Source organism: Mytilus galloprovincialis, chromosome 6 (assembly GCF_965363235.1).
Source record: "Mytilus galloprovincialis chromosome 6, xbMytGall1.hap1.1, whole genome shotgun sequence".
Lineage (NCBI taxonomy): Eukaryota > Metazoa > Mollusca > Bivalvia > Mytilida > Mytilidae > Mytilus > Mytilus galloprovincialis.
In genome coordinates this window covers 6,886,846-6,910,173 of record NC_134843.1, presented here as the reverse complement: position 1 = coordinate 6,910,173, position 23,328 = coordinate 6,886,846, and the positions used below count along the sequence as shown (strand labels likewise).

The window sequence follows — 23,328 nt, the reverse complement described above, 5'->3', positions numbered from 1 at the left end:
TTCACAAGATGTAATTTTGGAAAAAAAATGAAAATAAATCAAACTGGATAGCTTAGCTGACATCCATGAAAAAAAAGCAATTCCAAAAGATTGGTGACAATGTCTTAGGTCAGAGAATTCAACAAGAAGTATAGTCAATGTAAAAAGACAATGTTTGTCAATAAATGGTAAATATATTGACATTTTTTTTTTGTCAAATAAGTTATTATATAACAGATTAGTAAAGAAAAATATTGTGAAACCTATTGGTATAAATGTATGGTTAAATGTATTACCATTACAGACAGAATTTCATTTGAAACCATTGTACAACTTTATTTTTTACTATTTAGAAGAAAATAAATTGAAGATGTATCGATGGAAACTTTTACAAAGCATTTTACCTACTAAAAAGTTATTATTTAGATGGAAGGTAACAGAAAATGATTTATGTAACAAATGCTTTACTGAAGAAGATTATCAACATTACTTTATGTTATGTTCTTTTTTACACGATTTTTGGAGAAAAATTCATAATTTATTGCAAAAAGTAAATATAGAAAAAGATTTTACATTGAAAGATATTGTTTTTGGCTATAAAATATCTGATAAATATTACTTTGGCTTTAACTTTCTTATTACTATTATTGGGTTTTCAATTTATAAATCCTGCTATGTATCTGATCAGAAAATGAAGAGACTTGATGTTTTTGTCTATTCATTAGAGAATTTACAAAACGAATGTATTATTCAAGGAAATTAAAAGAAGATAAATTTTTAGTTAATGTTAAGAAACATTTATTAGATTGATGTTTTATTTATTAATATAATAGAATTGAAATTTATATGTATTCTTCACGAGGAGCTTGGACTTGTTGAAGACAATGTAACAAGCAATTGATGGAAGCAATTGATTGAAATAAATGAATTTAAACAAAAACAAAAAACACTGAGTGTCAATAAATTAAGGAATCGTATTACCTGATACTGTTTGCTTCTCTTTTTGAATGTTTGTGGAACCAATCAACACACTGCTGCAATTTAAAGATTATCAAGATATCTAACCACATTGATAATAAGAAAAAAAAGCTTTCCGTTCAGCTTTATATGAAATAAAATTGAAGTATTTATGAACTATACGCTAGAAAATGATTTTTAACTAGATATCTTCTAGCCAGTTTGTTTGTGAATCGTTAATACTAACAGTACCAATTTAACTGCACAAAAAACACCAATTTAACAACAAATGTTTTCTCATTGATACTCTAGGCAAATTTGAAAAACTAAAGCCTATTACAATAAGCTAATATAATGTTTAATCCTGGTATCTATGACGAGTTAATTAATAAGAGAAAATGACCAAAAGATAGAGCTCATGGTTGATTTGAAATCTTTTTTTCCAATTAAACCCCATCCTTTAGATAGGATAGTAAGAGATTTAAAAAGCAAGGATGAATTAATCCACCATTTTTATTTTCGGCAAATGCCTCCTCCAAGTCATGAATATGACAGTTAATTTTCAATTGTTCCGTTGATTGATAGAGTTTGATTTTGCAAATTTGTACTTCCCCTTTTTGTATTTGACTTAAGATTTTTGCATTTTTGTTTTACTTTTGTTTGGTCAATCATTAGAATTCTGATAATGTTTTACCTGAATACTTTCCAGGGTATGTGCACCATCAAGATAGTATGTTAACTTGTTTTTCTTAATGGTCTGATTTCTACAAAGCCATTTACATTGGACTAAACCTTAAATTACAAAAAAGACGAAATTACAAGTACTATTTCGTTATGGCAAGTCCTTATTCAGAAAGATTTCTATTTTCTTTTACTTTTAATAAAATTTTATTTATTTAGAAATCATATGATGCAAACATTGAATAATTTCGTCTCTCGAAATTTACAGGTTTTTTTTGACGGAATATTTTTAGCTTTTAGTCTATTCTTGTGTTTTTGCAGCGGTTTTTGTAAAAGAAAAGTAGTTGATTAACAGTATATCTGTGTAAATAGTCTGTTTAATTGAATATAAACTGATCATTACGAGTATTATTTTTAAGATGGTAGCTGTTTCAATCGATAGCAAACTCACTACATTACAAAAAACATGGAATATCAATTTTTAAAACTGTTTTAGAAATTAAGGGAGAAAAACATTTGAGCATACCGGTGTTTATTTATGAATGTTAGTAGAATATTATTTCGGTCATGATAAAGATGATAGGTAGAAAATACATCTTGTATGCAATAAAAGATTATATATAAAATGTATATGACATCCAATTGATCAAAGATGTAAAATTACCCGTAGAAAAAAAAACAATCAATTGTCGTCAGGAAGCTGTCAATCCTATGAAATAAAGATCTATGTCGAATGCACCTTGTCAACGTTAAAGGAAAACGGTAGTATTAAATTTTCCCAGCATTAGGTTGGCCTTTTGTGTACCCAAGGCAGGTGAAGGAAGTCAAATTAGGAGCGCTGTGATTGGATGTAAGGGTACGATATATTTTTTTATTCATTTATGAATAACTGCAGTGTGTATATTTACAATATAAATTTTGAAACCTATTGAAATATTTTCTAGAGAATTTGCAAAATGACGGTGGGCATGGATAACATAAACAAGCTCCGTTGGAAGTTGGTCATGATACTATTTGGCTTTAATTTTTAAAACAGAATAATAAAGTACTAATACAACATATAACTGTTTTATCAAGGTTTTTTTATCTTAAAAAGTGGTAAATTTAGAAAATGTTACTATTGTCGCCTATGGCAAAATAAATAGTACCGTTTTCCCTATAGGTTTAGCCCAAGACCTCAGTATTGATAGGCTCATAATCAGTGTAGGCAAAAAAAAACCAGAAATAACCCACAGTGCTCTCAATTATAAAATTGTGAAGTTAATTGTAGTAACTGACCATCTATCACAGATTGCATCAAAGGGAAAGACTTTGCTGCTTGTATATTAACATGTCCTTTAACACCTTCTGCATTTGCACCATTCAATGTTTCCTCTGAAATTATTTATACAGTATAAGACTAAAATAACAATTCATAATCAAGTATTATTCTGTTTTTGCCTATTAATATCACATACATTTGCTTGAAAAATAATTAGTCTATGTAAATCATTTTCATTTAGAATTACATGTATCAATATATGCACAAAAATTGACGAAACAATGTATCTGTAGTTCTTTTGTATGTTGAAAACTTTAACATTAAATATATGATAGCTGTCTATATAAGGTATTGCATATTTCATTTACATCGTGCCTTAATGTAAATATGATTTCATAAGGGATGGGCAAAACAAATCATAATGGTTTTCATGATGATGCAAGCAATGTTCAGAGCTTAATGGATAAAACAATATCTCAGATATATAGATCAGCCCTGATGATAACAGATATACCATTTAATTGTACAGGTGTCGTGTACGTTATTGCCTTTAATCAAATTGGTTAAAAAGAAAATTTCGGACTTTCCCAGTATATCAAAAAGCAATAAATTCACAAGTGAACTAAATCATTCTGATAGTTTCGCTCTTCTCTCGTTTATACAACAATAAGTGTTGCGAAGACATTCCCAGCGAATTTTTATGATAATAAATTCGGAATGCATAGAAAAAAACATCTTCGCTAGCCAAGGGTTACGATCCACTCCCGCTCTCTTCCCCCTTGGCGGATTGAGCCAACATTTGTGATAACAATGTTGCGCCGTCTATCGGAAGATAAAAATCACGCCCATTTCGAATACATTATTATTGACCAATGGTAGAACTTGAACTCTTCAATTTGGAGGTAAAAACACGGTAACGTCTAGATTCTACACACTTGGTAAAGCCGGAAATGAAAATATACGTCAACATTCATGCATTTGTGCATGAAACATACACAGGAACTTCCATTGGTTGATTAAAAACATTCAAGTTGTCACTAAATAGTCGTATGTTTAGAGATGTAAAGACTTGTTGCACAATAAACAAGTGGTAATTGTTTACAAACACTTTCTACATTTACACGTGATCATGTTATAGGCGCTTTTTGATTGGATGCAGCGAGTTTTGACTGCAACCAATAAAAATCCTTACCTTGTGTCTCCGAAATTTTATCTCAATCCGCCAAGGGCGAAGAAAGCGAGAGTGGGTCGTAACCCTTGGCTAGCGAAGATGAGAAAAAAATGGGGAAACTTTATTTTTAAACTCTTATCCTGGTAACTATGATGAGTTGATTAATAGTCAATGTAATAGAAATATATAGCTAAATCCAAGTATAGAAAGTAATGCAAAAAAATGAATTCAACTCATGAACAAACAGCACCAATCAATGCGCTACATGATTCGTGATTTAATCGGTGATCGGTGACTCTTTGTCTATATTTGATTTTTTTGATAAGTTGATCTATAAACATGTGTTATCATAACATACATTTTTATACATTAACGTTAACAATTTTAATTTTTACTGCACCAGATGATTAAAATATATTATGTTTCTTCGATGAGGCTTGAGGCAAAAATATTTGAGAATCAAAATTTTATTTCAAGTTGAAGAGCTGATAAAGAATAGTCAAATTCGTCAAATTATCACTCACAGATAACATTATAGGCTGGCCGTTCTCATTCCAAAACAGGTACCTATATTCATGTCAAGACAGGTACATATACATATATAATTATTATATAAACTTTTCATGCAAAAAGGGTTATTTGACTACAACTGTCTTGTTTTCTTTCAATCGATTTATTATTTTTGAACAGCGGTATACAACTGTTGTCTTAATGTATGCGCAATTACGCGATATAAGCAAAACTCACTAAGGTAACTTCACTAACGATTTATTATCACCTTTTGTAGCTCCCTGAGTTTCCATCCACGTCCTTGTCAGCTGTAATGCCAGTGAAGCATTGACTTTCTGTATCTTTCCTGCTATACCCAGCTTAAACTTCTCACCTGGTCTGTGGTAGGAAGTAAAGTCCGGAACAACTTGAAGATGACACTGCAAAATTAAAGTTGCTGCGTTTTCAAAACTTTTGCTCGGTGTTTTTTCTGAGAATTTATTATGGCTGTACCTTAATATACGTATGGCAGTATCAACAAATTTTTTCAGGTAGAAATGCATTTTTGTGAAGATTGGATTAACTCTTTAAGTTACTTTTAGCCGCAGATTATGCTTAACATTTTAATTGTCATTCGTCATATTTTGAGCAATCGTTAGAATCAAACGTTGTAATAAGAATGTTTTCCGTTAATATTTTTTAAATCAAAATATACTTGTAATTCTTTTGCAGATTAACCCCAATTCCTAACCTCTGTAATGGTACACAAGCCTTCTAATGTTACAATTACACATAAAACATTATGTAGTGGAGAATTTGAATAACCCAGAAAATTTATTAATAAAGAAAGATCAAGAACATCTGTGCTGCCATAGTAGTTATTAGACAAGGAGAATAGCACTAAATGTTAGGTTGAAGTATAAAAATTGGAATTTAAAACATTAACCTGGTACATTTAAGAAGATAAACCTGTATCACCTGGTGCATGAAGGTATGTGTCAAAAAACTTAAAACTTGTACAAAAACCCTGTACAAATTATAAGTTGTACACAAACCCTGTACAAATTATAAGTTGTACAAACTTACATCTTGTACACAATATATACATGATGGAATGTAAACCTTTTGCAATAGTTAACTCCTCTGTTGTTTCCCAATCAACATCCATATGTAATACATTGAGGGGACACCTAAAATCGTACCTAATACGTCAGTATACAGGATTTTCACTGCTTGTTACCAGCTTCATTACTATTCATGCAAACTTTTTACAAAATATTTTTTCTTTAGACCATTTAACATCAGAAACACGAAACTGCATTAAAAACAAGAAATACTAACCTCCTTTTCCTTTGCTCTTTCATACAGAACTTTAAGGGCTTCAGGACACTGTGGGGATGTGTATGCTGGGACACCATACTACAGTAAAGTAAACATTAAGAATAAACACCAATGATGTATATTATTCATTATATTTGTATTTTACTATCGAATTGTATATAGTGTGTGTGACCTTTGTTACCCGACACAATGTGGAGCAAAAAAAAAAATGCCAAATTAAGCAGGGTGTCGGAAAACTCAGGTTTTTCCTGCAAGGATATGCATATTTTTGGACCATGCACAAGTGTAAGTTAAAGTAAAATGTTGTTATCTGATCTTATCTGTACAAAATATTAAAGAACTAATAATCTTTGTAAATACTTAAAATTAGCTGAGAAAAATACGCTGCTTACTTCTAACAATTTTATGAATTTCATACTCTGCGTTGTACTTAAAATTGTGTTATATGAGATGGATTTAATGTATTTAAATGTAGTTAACATTTTATCATTGTGTGTGTTTATTTAATATGAGGCAGGCATTACCTGTAAATGGGGACGAAGTCTGTATATGAATTATTTTTTTGTAACTTAAATATTTGTTAAAAAAAAGAAACGGAAATACCGTAACGTTTCCGATTTTGGTTCTGTTGTTAGGGATTTTAGTTGTGACGTTATTTCAGTTATGACGTCATATGCAATGTAAACAAAGAAACGCTATCATCAGGTAACGTTTTTTTCATATCGAGGAATTATTAAAAATGAAATTGGAATTGTGTTCCTTCCTATTTTATACTAGACTGACATATATATTTTACTCAAAGTTTCATACAAACGAGACCGGAAAAGGAAGTACATTGTAGATTTCTGCGCAGATCCGGAAATTCAAAAACGCGACAAAAAAAAAAAATTGAACGATTTTGAGTTCATTAGTACAATGAAAATATCGGGAAAATTTTCCAGATTTTTTTTTTTTTTTTTTTTTATTGAATTTTCTACTGTTATTGGGGACTTCGTCCCCATAATATGGTGCATGTATAATTTATTTGTAAAATGTATTATATCCTATAAGCTGTACTTGATTTTGGAATAAAGTAGTATTAAAGCAGGATGTTGGAATACTCGGGTATCGGATAAGGCAGGTTGAACTGTACATTTACGAATACAATTGATATTAATTAAGAGGATGATTTCTTTATTGAGTGTACAAGAAACTGCAAAACCAATACATTTTTGTTGGTTTGTGTAATCACAATTTCTAAACAGTAAACTGTAATTATAAACATGACGTTAAACTTCTTTGGAAATATTATACAATAACTGTCTTTTGATGAGGTGAACATGTAGTTTTATTGACTTTTGAAAAAACTGATATTCACGGAGTCCAAGGTTTTGTGGCAGTTATTAAGATTATTATGTCATGGTTATTTCCCTTGTTTAAAACTATAAATTTCATATTCCTTTATTTGATGATTTACATAAGGCTTATTCAGTACATATTTGTTCAATTGCATAGCTTTTGCTATTTGAATTCATTGGTTAAAGATATTTATTTATATTCTAAAGTTGAATATTTGCATCGTCGCAAAATCTTTGATTACCTTCTGCAAAAAACTTATATATTTTATATAAATGGTTTTAGATTCTTATTTTAAATTTGAAGAGTGATATTTAATCCAACCAAGGAAAGATTGCAACCACCATTTAGGATAGTGCATTAGCTACACGCTTTGAATAATTGGGCAACTTGAAGTCAAAGAATGCCCCTTTTCTAATTATACTTTTAACATATAATCATTATTATCATAAAAGTTGTACTTTGTTGATTAAATTATATATTGTTTTCAGTTTTTGGTTTTCATTTACTTAAATATTTTATAGCGCTTTCACATTTGACATCTGTCGTTTCCGTACACATCAGTTTACAAACTAGAATTAGCTGTGGTCCGCATCCCCGAATCTCCAGCAGAATTGTTCCTGCTACAGTTTATTGCATGTTCCGATAGACAAAAATATGTCAATAAAACTACATGTTTACCTCATCAAAAAACAGGAATGGTATGATATTCCGATTTTGCTGCTTATTGATAATAAAGTGAACAATGTTTCGAATAAAAAAGAAAGATGGTTCAAAAATATTTTTCAAATCTAGAAAAATTTGAAACAGAACTTACTTTGAAAATACCAGCTTTATGCCATGCAATCTTCTCAATAGTGTTTCCCAAATTAGAAACATGATCAATTCCAAGGGAACTAACTCCACAAACTACTGGTGTCCTCACCATATTAGTATAATCATACTGGCCTCCAATACCAACTTCTATGATAGCTACATCTGTCTCTTCGTGCAGAAAAGTGTAGTAAGCCATTAGGGTAAGGAAAGCAAAATATGCTGGCATAGAACCATTATTTTGTTCCTGTAAAGAAAAACAAAAAAACTAGAGAACATATTGGTAGTGTTATACTAAAATTTATATATTATTTTAAAATTAATAACTTATTACTGGTAATTGGTAACACAAGAGTCTTTATAGCTTCAATTTACATGCAAAATAAATTATCATATATTACTATATAAAAATAAGAAAGTGTGCTATGATTTCCAATTAGACAATTCCCTCCTCCACAGATCAAATGACGTAGTATGTCTTTAATAACTATGCACAAACCACCAACTGATAAATGAAAAAGCAACATTAAAGTCGAAGGCAACACTCAACGCCTCCCCCTTAATTGTATATGGTTAAAATAATTAAGAGGAATAAAAATACCTCTGGATTCCATTTTTAAAGAAACTAATTCAAGAATAAGTAAAAACAAGAAAGGATTAAAAATACAAATGAAAAAAGTACAATCACATTATTTAGCGTTTGTTAGTAACAAACAATTGGGGATTATGAAAATTGGTCATTAATTCAAAGTTAAATATATACATACATCAGAGAGGATGCAATTATTTTAAAAAGGAGATTCTGACACAGGATAAAGGTGGTTCCAATCATGTCCCCATTCAAAAGCATTGATCATCAAAGAAAAGAGGGTTTCCATTTGAATCCAATTATGTACATTATGTAAACAGAAGGAAAAGTCAACAAAGACAGTTCTTCCCCATAACATCAATAACTATACTTTTTAAAATACTTTTGAAACACTAGAGTGAAAATCGGAAGAACAAGTGATAAACAATTTGTCACACTGCCAAACTTTCTGCCATTTTGCAGTTACGAAAGAAATGTGAACCAAAAAGCACACATATGAGTTTATACAAAATAAACCGATTTTGATAAACAAAGGGCCACTCAGTTTGACATATATTTGAGGCAAGACTTTACTCTTGATTGTACTGTGTTTATACAAACCTTTGTAGCTTCTAGCTTGTTGAACACATCCCAGAAATAAGAGACAAATTTGTCACGAGACAGTGGCTGTCCATTTACTCGAATTCGCTCTCTTACTTCGACCAGATGAGGAGAACTGAAAAATGTTTATTTCAAGACTTCAATCAAATAGGGTGTAGTTATATGAGATTAATGTACCTGCAAACATGTCGGAATGTATGTATGGGATATTTCATTGCTTGATTCTTTTATTTTTACCATTTTCTCTATTCTTTATTTATTTTGTCCATTATTCTCTATCTTTTGATTTATTTTGTCTATTTTATTTTTTATTTAAGTGGCTTTTCGTTCTGTACTCTTCCTCCATTATTGTTTATCCTGTAAACCACATCCAGACCCTCATACAAATGATATATTGTAATACTATGATATACCATATTAAACCATATGACATACTATTGTTAAGCCTTCATATTGTCTTAAAAAATTGTAAGTTTTTAAAATCATTCAAGTCAATAAGCATTGTAAAGAAACAGACTGCTCACTAAAATCTTTTTCATGATGTTTAAGGAATGACTGGTATATTTTTTCTGTCTATGAAGAGGTAACATAAAAAAAGTGGTGCACACTCTAAATAACCCGCCTAGCGAATTATTTTACGGTGTAGGGCTGGGATAAAGTTATGATATCACAAAAGTGGGGTTAGATAAAAATAAGTCAGACAGGACGCGAGAGAGAGTAACAGTTTAATAGAAAAATAAATCAAAATTAAAGTATATGGGGGTTATTCGGGGTACTCCCACTCAGGGTCACCCAAAGTGTATCCTGTCAACATGTACATGTGTTTCAGAGGAGAAAGTTATTGAATTAATTGAAGACGACAGACGACGACGACAGACGAAAACGGACGCCATGGTGGCATAAGCTCACATGGTGCCCTTAAGGCCTGGTGAACTAATAAAATTAAAAGGTCACTGAAGTTTATCCTTATTAACAATATTATTTTATCTCACTAAAGACACAATCTAATGTTATCAAATTATAAATAAAATAAAATAATGTACCTGTAAAATCCTGTTTTGAACCCCTGATGTCGAAGAATGCTCTCGCAGTATGCACATGTTGACCCTTTACCTTTAGTTCCACTTACATGTATAACCTTTAATGTATCTATATCATCCAACTGAAATTAAAAAAAAAACCAACTAATGTCCTTTTTTTTGGCCAAGGGGTTCGGGGGAAAGGGCAGGGCTGTCTCCTTTTATGACCCCGTAATATAGCCATCTAAAGAAAGTCATGTGTATTTAGATATCTAAACTTATCTAACTTGGGATTTATTCCACAAAATCTTCATTTTTTAAAAATTGATCACGTTGATCACAAGAATGTAATCGTTACTAGGGAGGGTATTTCACAAAATTTATGTCATTAAGACGAAGCTAATTTTGTCATTTTAATGGAAACCTTCATTTGGCAGATGAAACATATAACGAATGATCATAATTATCATATAAATTTTAATTAACAGGGCCAAAATAAGTCCCAAATCGTTTCTTTTACGTATAGGGGAAGGTTAAGATCTCACAAAACCTGTTTAACCACGCCGCATGTTTTCGCCTGTCCCAAGTCCGGAGCCTCAGCTTACCTTTGTTAGTCTTGTATGCTTTTTAATTTAAGTTCATTTATTTGTTTTGGAGTTTAGTGTGCCGTCCAATTTCACTTTACTAGTATACATTCTTATAAAGGGCCCAAATGAGGACCACCTCCGGGTGCGGGATTTTCTCGCTACGTTGAACACCCAATTGGTGGCCTTCGGCTGTTGTCTGCTCTTTGGTAGAGTTGTTGTCTCTCTGGTATATTGCCCATTTCCATTCTGAATGTTATATTGTCTTTTGTCAAACAAATAAGTTAACCATATCTATTGATCCCTGATAATATGAGTTGAGGCATATCTATTTTGCGAAATATATCAGTGAATAGAAAAAAAACTTTTTTTTTTTCTAAATACACTTTTCGACTTGTATTGATAATCGGTACAATATGCATGTATACCCAGAAATGTAATAAACATTGGTTGATGTCATCTGAAAAAGTATGTTTTGAAAATGCATGATTTTTCGATAATAACATATTGCCCTTTTCAAATCATTTTGATATTTTTAAAAACATATTGATTTCTAATGCCATATTTCCTATTATACTATTAGTTTTTGTTGTTATGTTAATGTATAGATAACTAATTCTAAATCTACGTACGGTCATTCCTACTCTGGATGCCCATTTAATAATGTTTGACACATACAGAGGTGCATTTTTATCACGCGCTTGTTGGATCTTTTCTAGAATCTGTTCATTGCTCTGCAATGAATTTAAAGTCTGAACGCATTCCTGCCAAAAAAAAAAATCAAATAAATCAGAAGATATAATGTACACTTGCATGGAAAATAAAATAAGTTATCATTTCTATTACCACAATCGCTTTCACAAAACTGCACTTGTCAGCAAAACGTAAAATATAATGAAAACAAGATGAGTTTGACCTTACGCGACTCTCAAGAAGATCAGTGTTTCACAAATTTTATAGAATGAACAGAACATTGCATTGGTTCTATACAAGGCATACATGTATTTATGTCACGAGATAGAGCCTCTTTCATGCACGGGTATAATACGAACAGTCTTCAATTTTATTGATATAACAGCTCTTATTCTGATTATAAACTGTCCACCTGCGTGTCTGGGGTGTACATTCTGTGTAAGGTTTATCTATAATACCTTTGTGTACGTAGCGATTTGAGCAATTTCAGTGAGTAATTATTGCTATTAAATTTATTTAAAAATTGGTACACATTCTTGTTTGTTATACATGTAGTACTGTAGCTGACCGGAGTACCGTTCATCTGTTAACTTAGTTTCTAAAATTTGGTAAATAAAGGCAACAGTAGTATACCGCTGTTCAAAACTCATAAATCCATGGACAAAAAACAAAATCGGGGTAAAAATCTAAAACCGAGGGAAACGCATTAAATATAAGAGGAGAACAACGACATAACACTAAAATGTAACACACATAGACAAAATCCCACGAGAATAACAAATATAACATATATATATAACATCATTGTGTTATGTTATGTCAATCGATTAACGGTTTGTTATATTATTATTTTTTTTAAATAAAAATCTTTTCTTTTCTTTTTTTTTCTTTAAGTTATTCCAATCGTATATTCAGTCTATGGAAGAAGCGTATCGATAAAAACTTTTCTTATTTCACATAGCGATATTGTCTAATATCAATTGTAAATATGCAGACATTCCATGCGGAAAATGTTGTTTTCGGCAACGAAAAATTAAGAAAATACTAATTTTAAAACTTATTGTTCAAATATAAACAACCATTGAGTCTAAATATACATGCAGAAGTTAGTTAGAAGCTTAAGTTTATGTCGGTGTAAAATTTGAAGTGCTGTGTTTTTCTTATATACATAAATAAGCAATGCGATACTTTTAAAATATCATTGCGATACTTTTAAAATATCATAGCGGTGTTTTTGTTATATCAATATTAGTACCGATTAGTATTAATATTAGACTGTTGTACCCATATTTTGACAATTTTACCTATTATGTCTGTTTTGTTCGCGCATCGTTGTAAATATGACAGAATTTGATGAGACTGTCATACACGTGAGAGGTGAAGTGCTATAAAACCAGGTTCAATCCACCATTTTCAAAATTTGAAAATGCCAGTACCGAGTTAGAAATATGACAGTTGTTATCCATTCGTTTGGTGTTTGAATTTTCCTCGGAGTTCAGTATTTTTTTTAAATTTTACTTCTTAGTAGTATTGTATGTTTATAAGCAGTTTTAAGACCATTGCTTAAATTCAAATTGTTTTTGGTAACATCTTACAAATTTCTCAATTGGTTTTGGAAGCAAATCTAATCAAATAAGAGTTTAATAAACAATGCCGTAATCAAATAATCAAATAGCTAAGTATCAAAATGATTGACCTGTACTTTTGAATCTCCTTTTTTTTTTTTTTAAATTAGACCGTTGGTTTTCCTGTTTGAATGGTTTAACACTAGCAATGTTCTTGTTCCTATATAGCGTGGTGTTCGTTGTGAGCCAAGGCTCCGTGTTTAAGGACCTACTTTGATCTATAATGAATTACTTTAAACAAATTATTACTTTGATGGAAAGTTGTCTCATTCGAACTCATGCACCATCTTCTTATATCTATAAATCTTTAAAATTTCCCCTTATAAATAACTGCTTTCCAGGTCTCCAACTGAACAATCTAAATTTATGAATATAGAAAAGATATATAGATATAGGAAGATGTGATGAAAGTGCCAATGAGACAACTCTCCATCCAAATAACAATTTAAAAAAAAAGTAAACCATGATTATAGGTCAATGTACGGCCTTCAACACGAAGCCTTGGCTCACACCGAACAACAAGCTATAAAGGGCCCTAAAACTACTAGTGTAAAACCATTCAAACGGGAAAACAAACGGTATAATCTATATAAAAAAAACGAAAAACGAGAAACACGTATATATTACATAAACAAACGACAACTACTGTACATCAGATTCCTGCAACATTTGCAGCGGGATTAAATGTTTTAATGGATCCAAACCTTCTCCCTTTTTCTGAAACAATAGCATAACATCACAACATAGAAAAACACACGATAAAATATCAATTGGCAGACTTAACTCAATCAAAAAACATAAATTAATACACAATGAACGAATGAACGAATGAACGAATATACACATTTCTAACGTCAAAAGACATTTACATCTTATTTATTTGTGTTCTAAACATTTTTTAGTACTCATTGAAGAAATAAATTTATAACAAGCGATACGGATTGTTATTTTGCACAAAGAAAAGTTCGCGTATTTATACGATCGGTTACTAGCCAAAAACGAAAGTCAAATCTCTGTGGCAACAATACATCGGAATACCCTCACGATCATCGCGATGTAAAAGAGCGTCCACGCGGCGAGCTGATTATGTTCATAGAGATATCGATTTACCAACGGGGAAAAGTCTTTGATATCCAAAAAGAACTGTCTTCCTTCTCAATATCTTTTGCTATGTTAATAATAAATATTTTTTCTGTTTGACAAGATTTTTGATTTTCGTTGTATCTGAAGTTGTCCAATTTTTATAGTCTGAGGCTACACAATTGGTATCTTCAAAGAGCGGGACATCAGCATTTGTACATTTTAATTTGTTTGGATTATTGATTTTACCATTTGAATATTCATTGTAATTTGGAGCTGTATTGGATTGGATTGTTTGAATGAATGTTTCTTTTAAGTAATGATATTTGTTTGTCTATTTCGATATTACCAAGGTTGGTAGACTATAGCAGTGTGACCAGTAAATTAGAAACTAATAGGTCGGTTGACGTATTTGCAACCACTTTTAAATTCCGCCATTGCATCATCACTTCAAATAGAATTATAAAAAAGAAGATGTGGTAAGATTGCCAATGAGACAACTGTCCAGAAGAGACCAAAATAACGCAGACATTAACAATTATAGGTCGCCGTACGGCCTTCAACAATGAGCAAAGCCCAAAACGCATAGTCAGCTATAAAAGGCACCGATAAGACAATGTAAAACAATTCAAACGAGAAAATAACGGCCTCATTATATAAAAGAAAAGTGAACGAAAAAAAATATGTAACATATAACCAAACGACAACCACTGAATTACAGGCTCCTGACTTGGAACAAGCACATACATAAATAATGTGGCGGGGTTAAACATGTTAGTAGTTGGTTAAACCATGTGATTGAAAACAGTAGACTGAACAGGTTGTTAACACTTTCAACTATCAATAGGGTCAAGCAACATTTTCGGAATGATAAGTTCATGTAAGCGTTAATTGTGTTACAGTTACGAAATTTTAGTGATGTTGATCCTAAAACATTGAACTGGTCATGATCTAAGTTTGTGAATTATGTTTGCAGTTTTCTTGACATGCATTTTGACGTGTCATCGTATTAATTCTATATTAGAAAACTATAGCAGTTATCTTAGAAAAGTATCGCATTCATAAATTTTTGATATTAAAAAATCATCGCTATGATATAAGACAAATATCGCATTGATATTTTAAAATATAGCAGTATCGTTGACTTATAGGTGGTTTTGGCGTAGCAAACAATCGAATTCATCTCAATTGCATTCCACTGAATTTGCTTCATGATATTTATAGAATGTGTACATCTACAAATGATAAATCGTGCATTTATGTTTCATTTATTCAATAATTCAATTTTCTCGTTTAAATACACCTTGCTTGTTATTACATAAAATAACTCATGAAAATTATACACCAGACGTATGTCATGTTAATATAAATGTCGCCCTGTTTTAAGAAAAGAGTCATTACTTTATACCGAGAAATCTGCCTTTCTTCGTACAAATGCTAACATTCGTCTGAAATTTCCCACAATGCAACTCGTTGATATAAGACAATATCGCTCGTTGATATAAGAAAAGCTTTTATCGAATCGCTTCTTCCATAGACTGATATTGTTATGGTAATAAGCAGTATTGTGAAGTTGATATTAAGTTTTCCTGATGTGTTATAGGTTCGATAAGATTCATTTAGCATACCATGAGGTGATACGATAGAACATAAGCCATGAAATGCTTCCGGTACAAGTATGTAAGCTGTGGCTGTTGTCATCTTTACCTGTCATTGGAGCGACGGTATGAGTATGAAAGCCGTAAGTATTTTCGCTTGTCATGTTTTGGAATTTTTGTCAAAATTACGAAATCCTCTGAGTTTATCCATTTGAATGCCATAAAAAAATATTGTCCATTGACCCACATTTTTCTCTTTATAAATCTTTTACATGTATAATTATAAACCATTTGTTAAAGTCTTATAATATCTTATTTATTTTTAATAGTTTTTGAGAAGTTTATTTTGTCAATGATAAAAAAGTATGAAAAATCAAGAGGGAACATTTTCCCACCAAAATTTCAATGGCTAATATATCGAAAACAAGTACATAATAAAGTCATTGACCTCTATATTTTTTTTTGTTTTTTTGATTCCTTAATTTACGGGGCGCCGAATGGGACTCTTGTGGTTTTGTACTCGAAATTCAATTTTGTAAGGAAAAAAGTGAGTTTTGTTCAACAAAAATGAGTTCAGTTTAACAAAATTTGAAGCATACTACAAATTTAAAATTTTGTCATACAAAATTATCTTTCAGTGGACAAAAGTTAGTTTTGTCATGACAAAATTCATTTTTGTAAACACAGACTTTACTTTTGTTACCTAATTTAAAAATTGGGCGACATAAGTCAATTTTGTATGCAAATTAGTTTAGTTTGGATTCTGTGAACTAATTTGCAAACAAAACTGAGATTTTGCCACAAAATTCAAAATTTTGTGTTTATTTTTGTGTAGACAAAATTGAGTTTAATTTATTAAACAAAAGTGAAAATTTAACACAAAAGTTCATTTTGTGCCACAAAATTCAATTTTGTGTCACAAAAGTCATTCTTGTCACAAAAGTCAATTTTGTGTCACAAAAGTCAATTCGTCCACACAAAAATAAACACAAAATTCATTTTTGTCATGACAAAATTCAATTTTGTGTTTATTTTTGTGTTGATAAAATTGACTTTTTGTGACACAAAATTCATTTTTTTGACACAAAAAAGACAAAATTCAATTTGTGTTTATTTTTGTGTTGACAAAATTCATTTTTTTGACACAAAAAAGACAAAATTCTTTTTTGTCATGACAAAGTTCAATTTTGTGTTTATTTTTGTGTAGACAAAATTGAGTTTTGCTAAACAGAAGTGAAAATTTAACAGAAAAGTACTAGCGAATTTTGTGTTACAAAATTCAATTTTGTCACAAAGGTCAATTTTGGGTCACTAAAGTCAATTTTGTATGCAAATAAGTTTTTACCTATGCAATTTGAATTTTGTCATGAAAAAAATGAATTTTGTCATCACAAAATTGAAGTTCTCATAAAACAAGTCTGTATCACATAGTTTTGTAAGACAAAAATAATTTTGTTTATATGACAGAATTGAATTTTGTACAAAACCACAAGAGTCTCATTCGGCGCCCCGTACAATTAATCCGCTATCAATATATACTTATGTTATGGAAAGTTATTTATTTTGAAACTGAGTAGCGAACTTCCTTAATTGCTTTACATTTCGGGGTCTTTTATAGCTGGCTTTTCGGTATGGACCTTGCTCGTTGTTGAAGGCCGTTCAGTGACCTATAGTTGTTAATTTTTGTGTCATTTGGTCTACTGTGGAGAGTTGTCGCATTGACAATCATACCATTTCTTTTTTTATAGTCGTTTTTACTGGGGCGAAGGTATTAATATACTCATTACAAATCTCGGCTTTATTTAGAAAAATAATTAGAACTAGTAAAATTTCTATTACGAGCCCTAATTTCCTTTGTGCGACAGAAGACACTTGTACTGTAACTTTGTATATTTGTCGACCGTGTCTTGCTGATTATTTTTACTGAAACTTTTCTTCATCTTCTTTGTGTTGTGCCCAAAACACTATTGAAATTTTGTTGACCAGTTTTTCTTTATAAAAATTCTTCATCTATTAGTTTTTAAAATAATAAGTAACTATAACAATCGGTAAAGGCTCAATACATGTATAAAGCGGATTGCATTAATTTATATTCTAATAAATACTTTAAAACATATAATTGTCAGTTCAAATATCAAAAATTGTCTATGAATTTTTTTAAAAACGCATTTTGTATAAATACTATTTGACGTGTAATATATAATTTCTAAATTTGGACAATTGAGAAGTAAAAGAAGAACACAACTTTCGTATTTATAAAGACCCACTTTTGTACATTTTCCTGTTTTTATAATGACGGCTTTATAGATAGATAGATAGATACTTTATTCTCTAAAAACTAGATACAAGTTTACAGAGAAACTTACAATATAAATAAAGACAAAATAGTTAAGGTAAACAAATACAAATATGCTTATGAGATTACATTTACATTGAGGGACAAACTTTTTTATTAATACACTTAATAAATAAACACAGTTGCCTTAAGACAGATTGTTTTTTACTATTAAATAATGAGCAAAATGAAATTATATTTGGATTATTTGAAAACTTAATTTGTAGAAATAATTGTCTTTCGTTCTTCAAATGCGAACAGCAAAACAAATAATGAAATTCGTCGCCTATCTCACCGGAACTACACAACGAACATGTTCTTTCATTTCGGCAATGTTTTGCCATCTTCCCTTTTCTATAGGTAACGTATGGTTTCCTGCTCTGAATTTACATAATGTAAACAAATGTTTATCTTCAAGAGTATTCAAGTAGTTCTCAAACTCCAATGTTTTTTTAAACAGTCTATAGTTAATGCATTTTGGTGAGTCTTGTACTGAAGAGTACCACGTCTGCTTGTATTGGTCGATTAGCCTCATTTTGATGCTCTGATTTAGCCACTTTGAGAAATGTCCATTTTGTTGTTGAAAAATATTTGAAAACCCGTTCATGTTAAGAATATTTTGAACATATTTGATCCATTTGATGCTTTGATTTTTCACACAATGCTGGTAATATGCAGTCTTGTAAATTAATGAAGACAATTTGTTTTCGTCTGAACATAGTTTGCACCAGAACGAAATAGTTCGGCATTTTATGTTGATGTCAAGTGGGTATCTGCCTGTTTCACCATACACAATTATGCTTGGTGTTGATTTTTTCAAGTGCAATATATGTTTTAGAAATTTCAGGTGAACTTGTTCGATAACATCGTTTTTCTCAGATCCCCAAACTTCACATCCATACAGAAGTATGGGTTTAACTATTTTGTCGAACAGATCAAGTTGGCATTTTATAGAAAGGTTAAAAAAACGGCTTTTTTGTATGACGCCATACATGGCTTTCGTTGCTTTTTCTGCAATTTTTTTCTTTGCTTTTGTAAATGTTCCTGTCCTGGCGAGATTTATACCCAAATAATTGAACTCGTTTACTATGTCTAGTTTGTTTCCTTTGTACAAGAAATGTACGTTACTAGGAGGTCTTCCCTTTGAGAATATCATAACTTTTGTTTTTGCCACATTAACTTTTAATTTCCAAATATCACAGTATTCACTAAATATATCCAATTGATTTTGAAGATCGTCTCTATTCTCTGACATAATGACTGTGTCATCAGCATAAAGTAGTATAAATAATTTTAGGTACACATTGAGATCATTTTCCAAACATTCAGATATAGACGATAAGCCATTTATATTTTTGCAATCTAAATAATCTGTTAAATCATTTGTATATAAAGAAAATAATAATGGTGATAGGTTTTCACCCTGTCTAACGCCAATATTGCAAGAAAAAAATATTGAGGATTCATTGTTATATGTTATCCGTGATTTGATACCATTGTACATATTTACTATCACATTATACATCTTACCATTGATGTCATTCAAGTTCATTTTATACCAGAGTCCATTTCTCCAGACAGTATCGAATGCCTTTGCGAAGTCGACGAAGGCGCAGAACAGTTTTTTTCTCCGATTTTTCATCATTTCAAAAAGACAATGTAATATGAATAAATTATCAGTGGTGGAGTAATTTTTCCTAAATCCGCTCTGGTTATTATGAAGTATAGAAAAAGATTCAATAAAAGTGGACAATCTTTCATTTAAGACAGACGGGAATAATTTCCCAAAACAGCTCAAGATTGTTATTGGTCTAAAGTTATTCGGATCCTCCACATCTCCTTTGTTTTTGTACATCGGATTTATATTTCCAAGGAGCCAGCTTTCCGGTATAATTCCAGTATTAAAAATTATATTAAACAATTTCACATATATATTTATCATTTTGTTAGCTGTTGATTTTATGTATTCATTAATAATAAGGTCATCGCCACTAGCTTTATTGTTTTTAAGCTTCTTTATACATTTCAATATCTCTTCTGCTGTAATTACATCATTTATAATTTCGTTCGACTCTTTTTGTACATTGGTATCATCATGCTCATTTTGTTGTGTGTTTCCATTTTCATCGTTGCTTGTTGTCTCGTTTAATTCCTTAAAGAAGTCATATAATATTTGTATAGGTATATTTGGTTGTTTTTGTTTTTGTTTATGTTCACCATTCAGTAATTTCCAATATTCCTTTGGGTTTTTTGTTTTCATATTTTTCATTTTATTTCTCATTTCGATCCTATATTTTTGAATACATTTGTTTAAGGTCTTTTTATATTCTTTTTCGCTTTGATTTTTAATTCTTTTATTTTCTTCGGATTTACATAGTCTGTATAACCTTTGGGTGCGCCTCGTGTTTTTTTCTTTTTTGCCTGCACTCGTTGTCAAACCATGGTTTATTCGATTTCTCTTTTTGCGCATTGTAGGTTCTTTTATCAGGTTTTTTTGGATTGTAAGTTCCAAACGTATGCTTTGCGGCGTCGACAAATATATCACCAATATTCTTTACAGTATCATTGATATTATTCAGGTTAACATGGTCATCTGTCAGTAGATCCAAAGCATTATCAATAGTTTCAATTTTTGCAAGATCCAAGTATTCATTAAATTCATCCGCTTTAGCTAAATTCCACTTCTTGATCTGTTCTTTTTTTGGTTGGATATCCGTTCTAGGGTTACATGCATTACAGGTACATGTAGTAGTGTTGATGTTTATCGAAATGTCCAAAGGACAGTGGGCGTCAGAAAATAAATTACTAAAATGTAGCACATCAGAGTTTGAAATAATATTAAGGAGGTCTGGAGTTGCTAAAGAATAATCTACGGTAGCTGCATTTTTACTTGTTAGTTTACCGGTAATGTTATCACCTATTCTTCCGTTCACAATATATACACCAGTGTATCTACATAGATCTAGGAGTAAATTACCGTAATTATTTTTTGTTTTATCCATATTTTCCCTAGTAGTAGGACATGTGAGGTTATCAGGTATGTGCAGACTATTTTCTTCAAAAATGGATGATTCGATGAGAATATCATCAAAATCGTTGTCTTCACTTGATACATGATCTAAGTCTATCGATGTTCTGCTGTTAAAATCACCGGCTAAGCATACATATTTATATCGAGAAGAATATTCTAAAATATCATTTTCAATTTCCCGAAAAGAATCGGAAGAACTGTATCGTGTATTTTCAGGTGGAATGTAAACCGAACCAAGAATAAAATCGTCGTCTAATTTAGTGTATTGGGAAGAAACATTTATCCACATGACAAAATTGCTCTCATTTTCTATAAGTCGGACATATTTTGAAATCTCATCTTTATAACAAATTATTAGGCCGCCTGATCTTCTATTTGATAAGTTGAATCTGTTTTTCATTTTGAAAGTATAGCCAGGTAGGGATAGATGGTCGCAGTTGTCGGTTTTGGTTTCTTGGAAACATATAATATCGTATTTGGTTATAAGGTCAATAAATTCGGGATATTTCATTCTTGTCTTAATTCCACATACATTTAAGCTTAATATTTTAAAATTTCTAATTTCAAGTTCACGGCAATTTAGCTTACACTGTTTATGATTCAAAGTTTTTGTATTAACAATTGTACCTCCTGCAATTTCCTATGACGATGAGCCAGTTCTGGATCTCTTGTTTGGCCTAATTTCAGTATCATTATTTTCTTTTGGGGATGTCTGGCTTTCCTCTGTAATGGTTTTAGAATTATAAACTTTACCTTCGATAATTAATTTGTCCCGTATCAGACTAACTCTTTTCCCATTTCTTTTCGCGTCTTTCATGACAGGATATAATTTTCTTCTCCGTTCTTCGATTTCGACAGGGAATTGTAAGTTCATCCCAAACTGCGGTTTTTCTTTTAACTTTGGCCCTGCTTCTAAAACTTTTCGTAGGTCAGCAAAATATAAGAATTTCGCTACAATAAGCCTCGGTTTGCCCTTATTTTTGTCTGCCCTACCAAACCTATGGATATTTCCAAACTGTATATCTTTTTTAATTGAAAGTTCATTTGAAATGAAGTTCTGAATTACGATTTTGGTATCTTCCACGGGTTTCTCCTCAATCCCACTAAAAACAAGGTTATTTTGCATTGACCTGCATTGCAGGTCTATAATTTTCTCCCGCAAATCGGACACATTTACTTTGTTAGCGGCGTTACAGGCATCTTTCATTTCATTAATATCTCTCTTAGTTTCCGTTAGTTCTTTTTTAAATTCCCCTGCATCTTTCTCTAATGTATTGGTTCGTTTTTTTACAATATCAACTTCTTTTTCAATGCTTGTTACTTTACTTGTAAGCCCGCTAAGTTTTCTATCAATGCTTTCTATTTTATCCGTCCTATGATATATCATCACACAAACGGGTTATTTTTTTCGATAGAAAATAATCATTAATTTTATTAATTTTCTGTGGAGCTTGATCAAATTTCGTAAAAATATTTTCCCACTTTTGAGCAAATTACACATTAATGATGTGTGTGGATTTGATTAATATCAATTTTATTTTTGTTGTGTTTGTCACATGTATATTTTGCTTTATGTGCACGTGACTTGGTCATGGATGAATCTCCTGTAAAACTATTTTTCCAACGCGATAACTGAATACACAGATCAATCTATTAATAATAAATAAACATATTTTACCTCATATTTTTTGTTTACATCTATTTTCTTTGTCAATTCTCTAGAAATCGGAACCCATGTCTTAACTAAGGGCGACATTTCTGATTGCTTCTTAAAAGTGATGTCTACTAGTATATAATTATATACATAATTTATAAAAATATCTGAAATTTTATAGCGATTGTAGTCAATTCGGCAATATCTTGGTCTCAGGTAAATTCACACCTGGAAAAATCTGCATCCGGTATAGTAAGTTCGTTACCAATATAAAGTGTGTAATAACATTGCATGAGGAAATTTGATGTTTGCTATACCACGGTTCATTTCAATGCACTTTATGGCATAACCACTGTACCAGGAATAAATCTTTTCTTGCAGTGTTTTAAGAAATAAATTTACTTAGTATCCATGTCACCTTAGAAAAAACCAACAAATCTTATAACTATCGTAGACTGTGGGACAAATGAGCTTTGATTTTTAATTACAAACA

The 23,328-nt window shown here is 30.9% G+C and overlaps 1 protein-coding gene across 1 annotated transcript in view; it reads right to left on the bottom strand.

The window, feature by feature from the left end:
• The window catches only part of LOC143078813 (folylpolyglutamate synthase, mitochondrial-like), a 32,005-nt gene extending 8,959 nt beyond the window's left edge, over positions 1-23,046 (bottom strand). Inside the window, exons 1-10 of the mRNA XM_076253796.1 lie at positions 22,860-23,046; positions 11,452-11,583; positions 10,260-10,378; positions 9,217-9,331; positions 8,032-8,274; positions 5,880-5,957; positions 4,828-4,978; positions 2,896-2,991; positions 1,631-1,728; positions 961-1,013 (exon numbers count right to left, since the gene is read on the bottom strand). Of these exons, the coding sequence (XP_076109911.1) occupies positions 961-1,013; positions 1,631-1,728; positions 2,896-2,991; positions 4,828-4,978; positions 5,880-5,957; positions 8,032-8,274; positions 9,217-9,331; positions 10,260-10,378; positions 11,452-11,583; positions 22,860-22,937 (1,163 nt within the window). The 5' untranslated portion in view covers positions 22,938-23,046. The remainder of the gene's footprint in view (positions 1-960; positions 1,014-1,630; positions 1,729-2,895; positions 2,992-4,827; positions 4,979-5,879; positions 5,958-8,031; positions 8,275-9,216; positions 9,332-10,259; positions 10,379-11,451; positions 11,584-22,859) is intronic.
• Between the last annotated feature and the right edge of the window lie 282 nt (positions 23,047-23,328).